Source organism: Malania oleifera, chromosome 9 (assembly GCF_029873635.1).
Source record: "Malania oleifera isolate guangnan ecotype guangnan chromosome 9, ASM2987363v1, whole genome shotgun sequence".
Lineage (NCBI taxonomy): Eukaryota > Viridiplantae > Streptophyta > Magnoliopsida > Santalales > Ximeniaceae > Malania > Malania oleifera.
In genome coordinates, this window is record NC_080425.1 from 64,991,785 (window position 1) to 65,007,668 (window position 15,884).

At 36.3% G+C, this 15,884-nt stretch overlaps 1 protein-coding gene across 3 annotated transcripts in view; it reads left to right on the plus strand.

Moving 5' to 3' along the window:
- Window positions 1-1,602: 1,602 nt before the first annotated feature.
- Window positions 1,603-15,884, plus strand: part of LOC131163794 (uncharacterized) — a 36,928-nt gene continuing 22,646 nt past the window's right edge. The window contains exons 1-3 of one of the 3 annotated variants that reach the window (XM_058120545.1): window positions 1,603-1,894; window positions 3,630-3,755; window positions 5,971-6,069. In XM_058120545.1, the coding sequence (XP_057976528.1) occupies window positions 1,823-1,894; window positions 3,630-3,755; window positions 5,971-6,069 (297 nt within the window). In that variant the 5' untranslated portion in view covers window positions 1,603-1,822. Of the gene's footprint in view, window positions 1,895-3,028; window positions 3,117-3,210; window positions 3,756-5,970; window positions 6,070-15,884 lie in introns of those variants that run through there. The other 2 variants (XM_058120546.1, XM_058120547.1) reach the window with 2 other exon arrangements.

Genomic DNA, 15,884 nt, shown 5'->3' on the forward strand with positions numbered 1-15,884 from the left:
TATTTTGTCAATTTTTATTTTTTTAAAATAAAATTTTAATTTATTAAAATAAATAAAAACACAACTAGAGCTTGAAAAAAAAAACAAATAATTTAGAAAAAATTAGAAATGGTAAAAATTGTTGAAAAAGAAGAAAAATTCAAAATATAGGGATTTTTTTTTTTAATTTTGTGTAAAAGGTCTAAAACGCTTTCGGACTACTCTAATCCTTTCAAACTATTCTAAATCATCAAAAATGGTTTCAATGAGCCAAAAAGAGATATAAATGCCCCAATTTGATAAAATGAATAGAGCAAAAAGGAGAACATGAGTTTTAGCTGTAGTTGCCTCGGTTTTTGGTGTGGAGTTTTGAGATTAGAGTTTTGACTATTTCGTTAAAAATGACTATTGACGTGCAGTTAGAGAATGACAATGATACATCACAAGAAAGAAAAAGAAAAGACAAAAAATGATAGTATATTACGTTAAATTAGAATTTTAGATTACATTTTAAAAGTTGGGCTTTTTAAATATTAGATGAAGCAAAATATTGAAAAAATCTAAAAGACCCATTCGAGGCTTAAAAAACATTAGAAAAAGGAAAGAAAAATATGAATGAATCAAGAAAATTGAGAAAGAAAATAAAACAAATACAAAATTAATGACAAAAATTTAATTTTAAACATTGTTAGCATTTGATTCGTTTTTAAAATTTTAAACTATATTATAATAAATTTTTATTTGTAATAATATTTGATATAGATACAAAATATACTGAAAAGGAATTTCATTCTTATTTTTTCAAATAAAATTCTTAACCCAAACGTACATTAAGAGATGTAAATTACTTTTTTTCAAATTATTTGTTAGATCATGTATTGTAACTTTATTTTCTATTTTCTCAAATCATTAAAATTATGAATTGAAACTTTATTAACCTACAAAAATAAAAAGAAAAGAAAAATCAAAAAAGAAAAGATTAGTTCTTTTCAATCGGGCTGAGGGAAAATAAAATTAAAGACTAAGGGCCTTTTTGGTATTGTTGTTATTTTTCGTTTTCTATTTCTGTTTTCTCCATAGTGAAGAAACATATTATAAAACATGTTTATTTATGTTATCAATTTTCTAATTTTGTCATTGTTTTTTAGTTATTTACCCAAAGACTGAAAATCAAATTTTATAATTTTTAATTTTTTTGGCAACTTGTTACTAGAAATTTTACTATCCGGAAATAGTTTTTTGAATTAAATTATTCACTTTATGCACTTTTAAATTAATATCAAATTAAATGATTACATAAATTTAAATATAATTAAAATAGAAATGTACATAAATTTTAAATAATAATAATAAAGTCAATTAAAAAATACTTTTATTATTTTTCAATTGCCATGTTAAATAAAATTTCTATTGTAAAGTAAAATTTGAAAAAAAAAAGATGAAAATGAAAACAGGTTTGTTAGTTTCTAATTTTTAATTTTCATTTCTATTTTTTTTTCACCCGATATCAATTTCTCCTATATATATACTGTTACATGTAGCCATAATGAGACAGTAACGCTGACGTGCAGTTGGGGAACGGTCCGTCAATTAACTGTGACGATGATGGGCCCAGCCACGCTTGTTCGTCTTCTTCTCCTCGTCTCCTCCGTCCCAAGAAATTATTTGGAGCATTCGAATAAACAGCTCCAGCAAGAGACGAACAAGAAAGTTTTGCACAGAGAGAGAGAGAGAGAGAGAGAGAGGGGAGAGGAGGGAGAGATTTCTGACGAAGAGAGATCGGCAATCAATGGAATCCGTGGTGGGTATTTTGGTATATGGGCGAACATAGACACTGCTGGCAATGAAAGGCGTCTTCTCGGCGCCCGGAGATTATGTTCACTTTAAGTCACAGGTCCCTCTCCACAAGATCCCTGTAAGATCCCCTGTCTTCCCTTTTTAATTTTTCCTCCAATTTTTTTGGGTATATTCTGATATTGCTTCCACTCTTTTAGCATCTAGTTGTAAGTGGGTATAATTTTTCAGCTGTAATCTCTTTTCTTGCAGTTCAATTTTATGGTGCTGTGGAGCATGGATTTGTCTTTGATTGATAATCTTGTGTACTGGGTTTCAATCTTCCATGTATTTTTAAGGAAAATTAATGCTTTTAGGGTATTTTTTTTTGCAAATTGCACGCAAAATTTGCGGATTTGGATGCGTGTATATTTAAGTCGCAAGCTTTGTGGTCCATATTTTCATCTTGAGCCTTACATGTACGGTTGTGTCTGTGTTTTGTCAATACTCTAGCGGACGTGATTCATTATTTTGATTGGGGTTTACTAAGTGTAAGGTTAGCAAAATTTGTTGGGCCATATAGCGCATGCTGGACTGCTCCCGTGACAATTCTAACAACAATTTCTTCTCATCTTTGGACTTTGGATGATTACTATATTGTTTTTATGTAATTGATAATGTTGGCGTTTTTTTCTTTTTGCTTAGAAGAATGTTTACACCTAATGCCCAACTTACCCAATTCAATTGGGGTCTGGGGGGAGCATGATGTACACAGCCTTACCTCCACGGCCGGAGAGATTGTTTCTCTGATTAGAAATTCTGATCTGACCATGACTCTAGGCTGGCAGGAATTGACAGTATTTTTGAATTTTGAATCTTGATTTTGTTAAAGAGAGTTTGTATTATCTTTTTTTTTTTTGTTTAAAATTTTATTGCTCCGTTGTTCCCATAAACTTTTGAACTAAATGAGATTTGCTTTGGTAAGTGCCTAAGTGGCAAAACCTTTTTAGCCATCAATCATATTCTTTTTTTGTTTTTGGAAAAAGATTGTCAATCATATTCTGAATTGGATATCCAATTATTTTTCTATGAAATTTGAGAGATGGCTCAATCTTTTGAGGTGGCTATTTGGAACAATAGATCAATGCTTTTGAGTGAGGTGTTAATGATATTGGTTGCAGCTTTTAGGTTGTAGTTTTCAGTGTGTCTTTTATTAAGTTCTGTGCTCTAATTATTTAATGAGCTTAAAATTGTTTTTGTGATACCCAATGCCCAGTCCCCCGTTGGTTGTGGAGGGATGATTGACGTGGTTTATGACCTTGGGCAAGCTTCCTGCCAAGAAACCTGACTAATAAGCATTTCGGGTGAGCTGACCAGTGCAAAGATTCTTGAGCTAGCGGCTCTTATGACATTACATTTGGTGTTGAAGTACCCATTATTATTGACTTGGAGAATCAGTCATGTGGCACAGGGGTCTTTTAACTTGCGCAAGCTGAACAGTGGAGTAGAATGGAACTATTTCCCACATAGGCAAGATGAGGCCTGTGACATGCCACAGCGGGGATTCTACACATTTGAACAAGGGACGGAGGGAGATTATGATACCCAAATTTTCAAAATTTCAGTGCTACATTGATCATGGAGGGGAAGATTTTATGTGTTTTATAAGCTTTAATAAACCTACCATCAAGCCTAGCTTAAGCATTTTAGGCCTGCGGGTTTGGCCTGGAGTGTTACAGTTTTGACTTTAGAAATGCTAGAGGGGATTGTTGATTTCTTACCATTGTGAATGTAGTGAAAGGTTCACCTTGTGTTGTTTTTATTATTTGATTGATTATTTTAACCACACTATTTTTTTAATAAGAATTTTCTTGTAGATTGGCTCGAAGCAATGGCGATATTACGACTTTGGTCCAAAAATGGTGCCTCCTCTTATCTGCCTTCCTGGCACAGCAGGAACAGCAGATGTTTACTATAAACAGATCATGGCATTGTCCATGAAGGTATATTTGATATAAGGATAACATCATTATAACTGTAACATAAATTGTGGTTGTACCTTATCTTTTCCTTATCTTTTCTTATGCTCACGTTCCTTCTCTTTGGTCCTGTTTGGAGCTTGGAAACTATTAGAGAAAGGAAAGGAATTTTGAGGGAATCTACTTTTTCATGTTTTGTTATCAAGGAAAGTGAGAAAAAAAAAAAAAAGAAATTAATCGATGAAATAATGATTTTACACATTAAAATTTGATTTTTCTTAATTTTAAATTCTATTAGAGTAAATTCATTTTTAATAGTATTTAGTATAGAGAGAAAATATATTGAAAAATGAGTTTCCTTCTTACTATTAACTTTTTTCCATTTCTTTCCCTAAACAAAATCCTTGATCCAAATAAGCCCTAAAGGAATGAGGGAAAGGAAAAGAAAATGCTCATAAATGCTTAAAAAATAATTCCTAGAATTTTATTTTTGGTTTCTCAATTCTTTTTTTATTAAAAACCAAATACCATCTCAAGGAATGCACTAAGATTTACTTTATGATTTTGAAAATTCATGGTTATGATTATTTGCAAGGGCTCATAGGCTTCAATCTTTGGCAGATTACTATTTCTCTATTGAGGCTGCATGCCATTCTCAAGAGTGCGTAGACATGGGTGTAGTGCCACCCAAGTTTATGTGTAGCTTCAGTTTTGTCATTAGAGAGAAGAAAGATAGAATGGAAACGTCTTAACTAGTTTTAAAAACATCTTTCCATTTGCAGTTTACTCTCCTGTCAATTGAGTTTTGTGTTTTGTTGTGAGTGCTGGAGTTACGTACTGTAAAAATAGGTAAGTAACCTCAATTTGCTTTCCATAGTCATTCAACAACAACAAACTACAACAACAAGCCTTAAGTCTCACTAGGTGAGATGAGCTACATGAATCCTTTTCCGCCAATTCACTTGATCAAGAGCGTTTTCCTCTATTAGGTTGAGGACTATTAAATCCTTCCTTATTATCCCATTCCAAGTTATTTTAGGCCTACCTCTACCCCTTTTCATGTCAGACAAAATTAATTCACTCCTTCTTGCATGTGCTCTACTAGGCTTACGTTTCAAATGCGCAAACCATCTAAGCCGCCCCTCCCTTATCTTGTTTTCAACTGGTGCTATGCCTAAATTATTACGTATATGTTCATTTCTTACTTTATCTTTTAATACTAAACAACTCATCCACCTTAACATTCGCATCTTAGTAACTTTTATTTTTTGTACACGTTTCTTAGTTGCCCAACATTTTGAACCATAAAGCATAGCTGGCCTCATAGCCATTTTATTAAACATTCCTTTTAATTTTAAGGGTATTCTACGATCACACAATACACCTGACACACTCCTTCATTTTACCCAGCCTGTTTTAATTTTATGTACTACATCTTTTTCAATTTCCCCTTTAGCTTGCATAATAGATCCAAGATATCTAATCTATCAATGCTATTAATCTCTTGATTATCAAGTTTAATCTTCTCTCTATTGCTACTCCTTACATTACTGAAATTACATTTCATATATTTTGCCTTATTCGTACTTATCATGAACCTTTTAGATTCTATTGTGGCTCTCCAAAGTTCTAGCTTAGATTCCACTCCACTCCTACTATCATCAATCGACACGATATCATCTGCAAACAACATAACTAGGGGATTTCATTTTGGATATTCTTAGTTAGTTCATCAATGACTCAAGTAAAAAGATAAGGACTCAAAGTGCAACCTTGATGTACACTTATCATAGTCATTAATTTTTTTTTTTTTTATGTTCCATTTTTAATTGTCTGATAAAATTCCAGCTAGACCAAAAGAAGAAAAATTCCTGTTGTGCATGTGTGTGACTGAGTGGACCATTTGATGCTTCAGTTCCATTAAAATATTGCAAGGGAAACATTAAAATTTTAAATTAATGAAACAAACATATGTTCCTCATGCGGCTTTTGTTATAAAAAAGGCAATAATATAACAGAATTCATTTTCTGTGTTATCTTTTTTGTTGACTGTTTATGTAGCATATATCAACTGGTCTAATTATCAGAAAACACTGTCTTTTCACTTTTTTAAATTGGGCTGGCTACTGCTCCGACACCTCTTATTATAGTCGACAGTGATGGCTTGTTGGTCTGTATGTTACTGCTAACATTGGTATTTTGAATGTAGTGAAAAGTAATTTCTGAATTCATATCCCAGGGTTACAGGGTGATTTCTGTTGACATTCCACGTGTATGGAATCATCATGAGTGGATTCAAGCATTTGAAAAGTTTTTGGATGCTATCGACGTTCACCATGTACGGACATTGCTGCCTTTTCATCTATATGTTCTTTTTAAAGACTCTTTTATTTCCGTTTGTTTTTTGTTTTCATTGATAGAATTTTTAGCTCTGTTTTAATATTCAAGTTTTGTGGAGAAAAGGCAGATGCCTGCTTTCTCAGTTTAATGGTTTTTGAGTTTTTATTTGATATGGATTGGGAAGTCTATCAAGTCTTTCTGTTGCTCCATAATGTTCAACAGTCTGGCAACTCAATTATTAAATGAATTTTAGTTGTTATAAGTGTAATTTCTGCCAAAATACTGCTCTGTCCCTGTTCTGTGAAGCGCACATTAATCTCAAAAGCATCATTTGGCAAGTTGAGTTCTTTCAATTTGATTTCTTTGTCAATTTTTGAATTTTGACTTCAAGAAAGCCAAATTTTGAAAACCCATGAACCGCTTGCCAGCTTTTAGGCTATTTTTTTTTTGGCAATTTCTATCATAAACAACCATCTGTGTTAATATCAGCAAAATAATTTGAAATCCTATCAAAAATTCAAATAGTTGTTTGTGGTAAGCAAAGAAATGTGTTAGGATAAGAAAGAAAGGCGATGTTTCATGGAGGGAAAAAAATCTTCCTAAAAAACAGGAAAGCAAAAAGAACAAAAAGAAAAAATCAACAACGTCACAAAGGTAATCCATCAAAGCTCTCCCATCTTTGCAAATTAGTAAGAAAGATGTCTCTATTCACAACCTAACTAGTAGGTCTAACAGAACTAAAAGTATGGCATTACATGCTCCTCTCTCCTTTCCAAAAATCTTACACCAAGGAGGCATATACTCCCCAGAGAAGATGGACAAAATGAATGCTCCCCAGAAACACCAAAAAAGTTATTCTAAATGGACAATGTAAAACCAAACGAGAACTGGTCTCCACACTCATTAGTGCCTCCCTCTCCAACGTTCCCATTTATTACCTCTCCATGTTTAAAGTTCCCTTGAAAGTAGCTAGATCTTTAGAGAGGCTGATGTGTAATTTCCTTTGGGTAGGAGAGAGCATCTAGCTGGGGTGCTGGTTAGCATACCTAAATCCAGGGGGTGGGGCCTGGCCATTGGGAATGTGGTATCCAAGAACATTTCCTTATAGGCAAGTGGCTTTGGATTTTCCCTCTGGAAGTTGATTCCCTATAGCATAAGGTGATAAAGAACAACTACAGGATCCAATGAATGGGTGGGATACAAGAGGCAACGATATCATCTCTCATTCATGTCCCTAAGATTTGTTGTCCCTGATAACTGGTTGGTTCTTTCCTTCCATCCAGTTCAAAGTAGGTGATGATAAAAAGGTTCGATTCTGGGAGAATGTGTGGATGGACGAGTCTTCTTTGGAGCTTAATGTCCCTTGTCTATTTAAACTTTCATTGTTACATAAGGCTCCCATCAGCTATTTCGTTTCATTTGAGGGACTCTTGTTTCTGGGATTTGCACTTCTTGAGGAATCTCAATGAGAGGCTGATGAGCACACTATCCTACTTTCTTTGATGGACTAGCAAATTCATTTCATTAGGGAGGATGAGAGAGTGTGGGAGGGTGATTCTTTGGGTATGTGCATTATGTGTTGTGAATGCAATGAAATGAATGCTCATCTCTCTGTGCACGCAGGGTGGCAACGTGCTTTGGAGCACCCTCTTTTCTTATGTTGGGGAAGAATGGTTGGTGCCGGAAAAGGTGGGAGATCTGTTATTGGTTAACTATAGGGGTTTTGGAGAAAATAGAAATGGTAGATTACCTTGGAGCGCAGCAGTTTTCGCCATTCTTTGGACCTTGTGGGTTGAGTGGAATGCTAGAATTAGAGTGATATTCCTCTCTCTCTTTTGCGGTGCACTGTCTTGGTCTTTTTTGGGGATTATCGCTTTCCAATCTCAAAAGGGATTGAAAAGGCAGCATTTCATAAGTAAATATATGTATATGTTCTGTATTTTTTGTTCTAGATCGCTTGAGGAGGACTCCTTGTCCTCCAAGACTTGCATTCTGCTTTTTGGATATTTATAAACTGTCTTCTTTTATCCAAAAGAAAAATGATAATTACTCTCCTCACTCCAGTAACGAAGCACACACACATCTGAAGGGAATTCTTGATTTTGTATTTTTCTATGAAGCAAATAAAAGAATGCAGAAAGAAAGGAATAGCACTAGGAAATGGTGTCTAATGAGTGAAAAAGAACTTTGTAAGAAAATCTTCTGGAAGCATCCAAAACCTGTCTCCTTTTGGCACTCCCCAAAGAACGTTGAAAGAACCCAAGACAGTCATCAAAGGATTAGATCATCTGTACCTCAGCAGGCAGAATATGGAACAGCAAAACTGACCTTGAAGGCCAAGAGGAGGGCAACAAGGATGTTGTCCAAGCTAATAGCCAAGGAAAAGGGGTTGTTGAGTGTCACCCCCTAGCTATTGTCGACCCAATAACTGGTCGATAGTTAGCTATGAGGGGAGGGATAGGGGCCATCATGTGGGGATCTTTCCAAGTGGGTCAAAAGACAGTTAAAGGATTTTGGTGAAGGCGGTTATGGATCTTCTTCTTAGCCTGGAGAAAAGGTGGAGGGAGGGAGGGAGGGAGGAAGAGGGACAGGAAAAAGAAGCTCAGTGAAATTTTTTGGGGGGGGGGGGGGGGGGGACGGGGGTTGAGAGACTAGCATGCTCCATTGGACCATCAATCTTAAGGGAAGTCGGGTTGGAAAGGGGGGGGGGGGGGGAGGGGTTAACAATAAAATTATGGAGTGATAAATCCTTTCTTTTGAGTGTTAGGGGTCTCTGAATAGCTCAGCAAAAGGATGGCGATCAAGGGTCTCATTAGAAAATGGAGGCTGGATGTGTATGTATCCAAGAAACAAAAATTGAGGTTTTAATGGGAAATACAGTTAGCTCTGCTTGGGCTGGAAGAAGGGTGGATTAGATCTTCAAATGACAAGTAGTGAGGGATAGGGACCACTAGGGTATTTTGATAATGTGGCGTACCAGATTCTGTGTCAAAATTGATGAAAAAATTGGTGAGCAATCAGTCTCCTGCATATTAGAAAAATTTGGAGAACCCTTTTAGGTGGGTTTTTCTGGTGTGTATCGTTCGGTCGATGACAGAGTGGAAGACTACCTATGGTGTGATTGAGGACGGTTAGTTCCAGGTGAGAGTTGCCTTGTGCTGGTGTGTGGGCAAGGGCTTTAACATTGTCAGATTCTTTTGTGAGAGAAAGTTCTGCAACAGGTCTTTTTTTTTTTTTATTTATAAAAAGAACAGGTCCTTAATTGATGAATTGCAACTAACTTACCTTTGCAGGGTCGTGAATACTTGTTGACCAACTGAGAAGCTACAAGTTTCTCCATGATCAACAAATTTTAATTTCTACCAAGTGGGAGGAGATGTATCCTGGCCTATTCCAGATTTGCCTTCCAAGATCAATTTCTTATCACTGCCCATGGCTTCTTGATGGCATTGAGTTAGCTAGGGGTAGCCAGCCCATTTTGTTGTAAGGGCGTAACATTGTCAGATTCCTTTGTGAGAGAATGTATTGCCGCAGTTCCTTTTTTATTAGAAGAACAGGTCCTTAATTGATGAATTGCAATTAATTAACTTGCCTTTGCAGAGTCCAGTACTTGGTTGGACAACAGAGAAGCTGCAAGTTTCTCCATTATCAACAAATTTCATTTACCACTGGTGGGAGGATATGTATCCTGACCAAGTCCAAATTGGCCTTCCAAGACCAATTTCTATCACTGCCCAGTGCTTCTTGATAGCGGCAGGTTAGCTAGGGGTAGCCAGTCCATTTTGTTTTGAATACATGTGATTAAGGGTGGGTTTTGTAGAGTTGGTAAAAAGTTTATGGGATACGTATGAAGTGGAAGGTACACCTTGTAATGATTTGTTGAGGAAGCTGAAATTGCTGGAAGTTGATCTAAGAAAATTGAATAAAGATATTTTTGGGAAAATTGGTGTTAAGCTTCCTGCCGTCTTGGAGGTGGAGGCTGTGGATTAAAGAGGATACAAACTTGCTAAAAACAGAAGAAATCTCTTGGAGACAGAAATCTATAGCTTTTTGGCTCACAGAAGGAGACAATAACATGAAGTTTTTGCATAGGGTGGCAATTGTGCACAGAAGGGTTAATAGCATTTGCATCTGGGATAGAGTCTTGGGAGCAGGTTGCTAGTCAAATCATGAGTTTCTACAAAACTTTTAACAAGGAACAATAGATTTGAGACTGGATGGTAAAGAAAATCGGTGAAGGAGACAAAAGGTGGTTAAAGAGACCTTTATTTAAAGAAGAGGTTGTGGTGGCTCTAAAGAGTTGCTACTGGGACAAGGTTCCTGGCTTGAATGAATTTCTCAAACATTGTTGGACCGCTGATAGAGATGATGTTTTAGCCAACTTTCAATGAACTTGTTTGAGCATGGCAGATTCAGAAAGAGCCTTAATGCCACCTTCATTGCTCTCATTCCTAAGAAGGGAGGTGCCCATGATATCCAAGAAGGGGAGGGCATTCATAAATTGATTGCAATAGTCCTCATACCTAAAATTAAAGAGGTGATGGGGAATGATTTCTGATGTTTGGATTGTCTTTATCCTGGGAAGATAGTTTTCAGATGCAATGCTTGTTGCTGATGAGAGTGTTGACTCAAGGATAAAAAAGCTTAACTAGGTTTAAATTTGCAAAGTGGACATAAGAAAGGCATATGACTGTGTGGAATTGAAAGTTCTTTCTTTACATGCTTAGAAGAATGGGTTTTTGGGGAGAACCAGAGTAGGTGGATTGATTTCTTTGTTTCCTTTGTTTGGATTTCTATCTTGATCAAGGGTTCTCCTAATGCCTTCTTTGTAGCTCTAGGGACACCTGCTGTCTCCCTACTTATTCATTGTCATCATGGAAGCCCTTTCTTGAATGCTTATAAGAACCAAGGGTGGAGGGGGGAATAAGGGGGTTTCAGGTGTGGGAGCTAATGGAGGTGACAAATTTGAAAGTGAGATTCTTTCTCTTTGCTGATGATACCGTTTTCTTTGTGAAGCTAAGAGGAGCTCAAATACCGGAGATTCATTTTCTATGTTTGAAGCTCTACTAGGTTTAAGGTCAATGCAGGTAAGAGTCAGTTCCTGCAGGAATGTCAGGGAATTGAATGAGATTGTACCAACTTAGGGTTTAAGACCATGGCTGATTTTAGCAGTTATTTATTTCTTTATTTTTGGGAGTTTTTCTTGTGTTTTTATATTTTTTCGAGGATTTTGTATCCTCAGGTTGATTGTACATTCTCTCCCTTAATACATCTTCTTTTGTTTTCCAAAAAAAAAAAAGAAGAAAAGATTGGTTCTCTCCCAACCTCTTAACTTGATATGCCCCTTGTTGCTCAATTCAAGTCCAAGGCTGTGCAGGATAGGGTGATCAGAAGATTTGAAAGAAGACCTTTTGGTTGAACAAGGTGTTACTTATCAAAGGTGCTGAGAATCACTCTGATTAAAATCATCCTTTCTTTTTCTTCTACTTATCTCTTTTCACAACTCTGGCTCCAGTAGCTAAGAGGTTGGAAAAGATTCAAAATGAATTCCTTGGGGTAGTGATTTTGAGAGTAATGGAAGCACAAAATAGCCCACAACAAGAGTGAAAAATTAGTCTCTGCGCATAGACGGAACAGAATTACTAAAGATTCTTGCATTAGTTGTGACCACAGAACAGAAGCAGCAGCACCGCGTAGAAACTCCTCAGAGTGTAGCCGAATGGTAAGGGCGAGCTTTGGGATGAGCTGCTAACTCAGACCTTTTGTGTTCGATTTCTCATGGGATCAAACCTGTGTTTAAGTGGAAACTCATGGCAGGTGCAGTGGGGGTTGCTTTGGTATGTGTCCTGGAGGTAGCCAGTCAACTTATGATCAAAATCCTCTATTATAGAAGGGAAAGAAAAAAAAAGGAAAAAAGAAACAGCGCCATGCAGAATGCATCCATCAGGAACACAAAAGACTCCCCAGCAATCTTCCTGCTACAAGAAGAGGTCATAGGCATGGTCTTAAATTTCCACGAAATTGTCGAAAATTTCCGATTTCCATCACCCTCGAAATCGAAATGGTAGTCGATTTTTGTTGTACATTATTTCCATCAAAATTTCAACGAATCATTTGAAATTTATCAAAATCTCGCAATTTTAGTAAAACTTATCGAAATTTTATCTATAGAACAAAATTTCCACGGAATTCAACTGAGAGATTTAGGAGCGAAGTGAAATTTCTCTCTTAATCTATTTTATTTTTTATTGAAACAAAAATATTATTACAAGGGATTTTGAAGTTAGATGAAAAAATAAACTTACAACAACATTTTTATCTAAGCATTCATGTCTAAATTATCATTATTTGTATAATAAATTATATTTAAATGATTTAGTAATTTCATTTGTATTAATTGAATATTTTTAATGCACATTTTCTTATACACAAATTATATTACAACTTTTCCACCACTGACACAACATAGATGCATTTAACTTGTAATATTTTAGTCCTAAAACTTATGTTAATATGTCTGTTAACTATTTCAAAAGTTTCATAAAAAAATTTCATGATTTACTACTGATTTCCATTATTTTTTAAAATTGAAATTGACATTGAAATTGATATTTCCGTACTTTGGAGCTTTGAAAATTGAGTCGAAATCGAAATTTAAGACCTTGGTCATAGGCATGGTAGATATTCACAGGATCATCCACAGTTGCTAGCAATAGAGCAGTCCTCACGACGCAGTTGCCAATTTTCTATGGCACTTTTAACAATGGCCTTCACAAAATGGAGGAATCCAAATTGATAAAACGACACCCATACATGATCGAATGGATGGCTAAAACATCCTAAACAATTTTGAAACCAGGGAGCTTCTATTTTAGAGGTAAATCAGGTAAAGGATAAAAAGGGAGGGGATTGTGAACTGTATCAATGACCAATAGCGATGAATAGTAACAGCACAGCATGTGATATTGGTGAACAGCAATGATGAATAGTGACTCTGAAAAATAGCAACGAACAATGATGGTGAACAGTGCATGAGCAGTGCATGAATAGTGATCATGAATTGTGAAAAAACACAAGGCTTAATCATAGAGGATGCAGTTTGCTCTGATACCTTTCAAATAAGGGAGGAATCCAAATTGATAAACCCACACCCGTACATGATTGAATAAAAGGCTAAAACATCCTAAACAACTCTCAAACCAGGGAGCTTCTATTTTAAAGGTCGATTAGAGAAAGGAGAAAGAGGGAGGCGATTGTGAATTGTATCAATGAACAGTAGTGATGAATAGTAACAATGCAGTATGTGATAGTGGTGAACAACAATGATTAATAGTGACTCTCAAAAGTAGTAACGAACAGCGCTGGTGAACAGTGCATTAGCAATCGTGAATTGTGATCATGAATGTGGAAAAAATACACAAAGCTTAAGCATAGAGGATGATGTTTGCTCTGATACCATGTTGCCAACTTGAAAGATATAACTTGATTATGGGAATTAGGGTAAAGGTTAGAAACAGAAGAGAAGAATGAAGAGAAGATGATGAGAGAAGTTGCGGTCTAGACAATATGATTCTCACATACCATCCTGCTGTTTTTTTTCGTAATGCCGTTATGTAATGGTTATGGTTGCTATTTAAAACCATGATGGAGCATATTTATGAATCATGATTAATCATGGGAATGAATTTGGTTGGCTGTGAGCAGAGGGCAAGTGCTAAGTGAGATGTGGGTAAATGTGTAACCTGATGGCTCTAACCTGAACCTGCTTAAACCATTAAGTAAATAGGTTATGTTCGGGTTGACTCAATAATAAATGGGTCAGTATACCATAAATTGCCACCCCTAATCTCTTTAGATCTCCAACCATGGTTGATGTCTCCCCTTACCACCCAACGCAAACTACAAAACCCAGAGAGATTGGCTAACTCCTTTTTTTTTTTTTCTTAATAAGGGCATCTTGCAAAGAAAACTACATGGTTCCATAGACTGATGTAAACAACTACTCCCCAAAAGCCCTAACCTATAATAAAACCGAAAACAAAAAAGATCCAACATGACACTCTTTAAGCATTGTTACTCTAGTACCCTAAGCTACTACCACACCGGAAGAAGGAAGAGGCACCCAACCCTCAAACTTGGAACCCCAAATGCTTCTGACTAAGAAGGCATCAACCTCCCCTAATTTAGACTCCTACAAAAACAAAATATCAAGACTAAGCTTATTAACCAACTCCTTAACCAACCTCTTCTTATTACCACCCCCTGACCCCCACATGTTCCAAGGGAGAACTACTATTTAATCCCTCTATTTACTCCTAGAGACCTACCACCTTTGCCATAGTTGACTTAAGATGCAAGTCTAACCAGCTTCCAGCCCATATTTTTGCCTTTTTACTACCCCCAAAACCCTTTTTTTCTAAGCCTACCAGATGCCCGCTAGGATTCACCAAAATCTAAGACCCAACTTATCAAGGAGATCTTGAATGGCCTTGTTATTCTTCTCATCTCTTAAGAGGTCAACTTTTTAAATTCCCCTTAGCTGCTGGCCCCTCATTGTACATTGATGATTCAAAGTTCACATGATGTAACAAGGGAATAGGGAAATTATGTGATAATTGACATTGTTAACCTAAGTCTTTGGGTGATAATTTCTGAGGGTTCTTTTTCCAAGCTTGGAAGGGAATGGGCATGATAGAATCTTCCAAAGAACTTATGACATATTTATAGCCAAGTTCTCCTAGGATCTGAATATCATTTGTGCTTTTGACTCTGTGCTTGATTAACCTTAGACCTACAACATCCACACCAATATCCTCCTTGACATCCAAAGTCCCACTTCTAGATTGTGCCTTTTCCTTATGATATGCTACACCCCTGTCTCCTCAAATGCTCTATTAGTACCTGTTGGATATGTGGCTCATATTGAGTGAAACGCATGCACCGGGAAAGCATGGTGAAGCAAAGAACAAGGAAGTAGGTTGCAGAAAGAAACTGTTGACTATTTGGTCGACGGTATGATCGACGGTTCACCCTCAGGAGATAACCGTTGACGGTTTCCTTGAAATTGTTGACGGTTTTAATCTGCAGAAAACTGCCTCAGTATTAAACCATTGATGGTTTGCTGATACTATTGACGGTTTTGTTTGGTGCTAAACAAGAATTTTGAATCGGGATGATCAGTAGATTGGGGGATTTGGAGGATTTTCCTCCGGGGATTATTACAGGAGTACTTTAGAGAATTTCTAAGCCTGTTGTATGCATAGGGTTACAATATAAACATTATTTTGTAACCTTTGATGTAAGCTTTGACGAATTGATAGTGGAAATCAGCCACTTGCTCCCGTGGACGTAGGCACATTGCCAAACCACATAAATTCTTGTGTCTTTGATTATTTGCTTTCCTTTATTCTCATTGTGATTGATTGTTGCGTATATTCAACGTTGGTTGTTTGCATTACTTGTTCTGATTCGATTTGTGGTTTCCGCTGCGCATGGGCATTCAGGCCACTCTGCACAACAATACCTCCTCTTTATTGAAGTCATTAGAAGATATTGAGTCAATTCTCAACATCTTCAAAGTCATAATATAGCTTCACATCGTTGTTTGACACTAAAACCTCTTTCCTTTCTTTCGTATTTTTGGAATCTTTGGCGACCTTCTTCATTTTTCACTTGGTCATCACCTCTGATAATTGTCATAAGGCCTGCTTTGAAAAGCTTGAATCCAATGTTCCTTTCTCCTCTTGTTGCTGCAGCTGTGGGCTTTGCTCTCCAGTTTTGTTACACTTGTAGAAGCCTATGTCGTCTACTTCT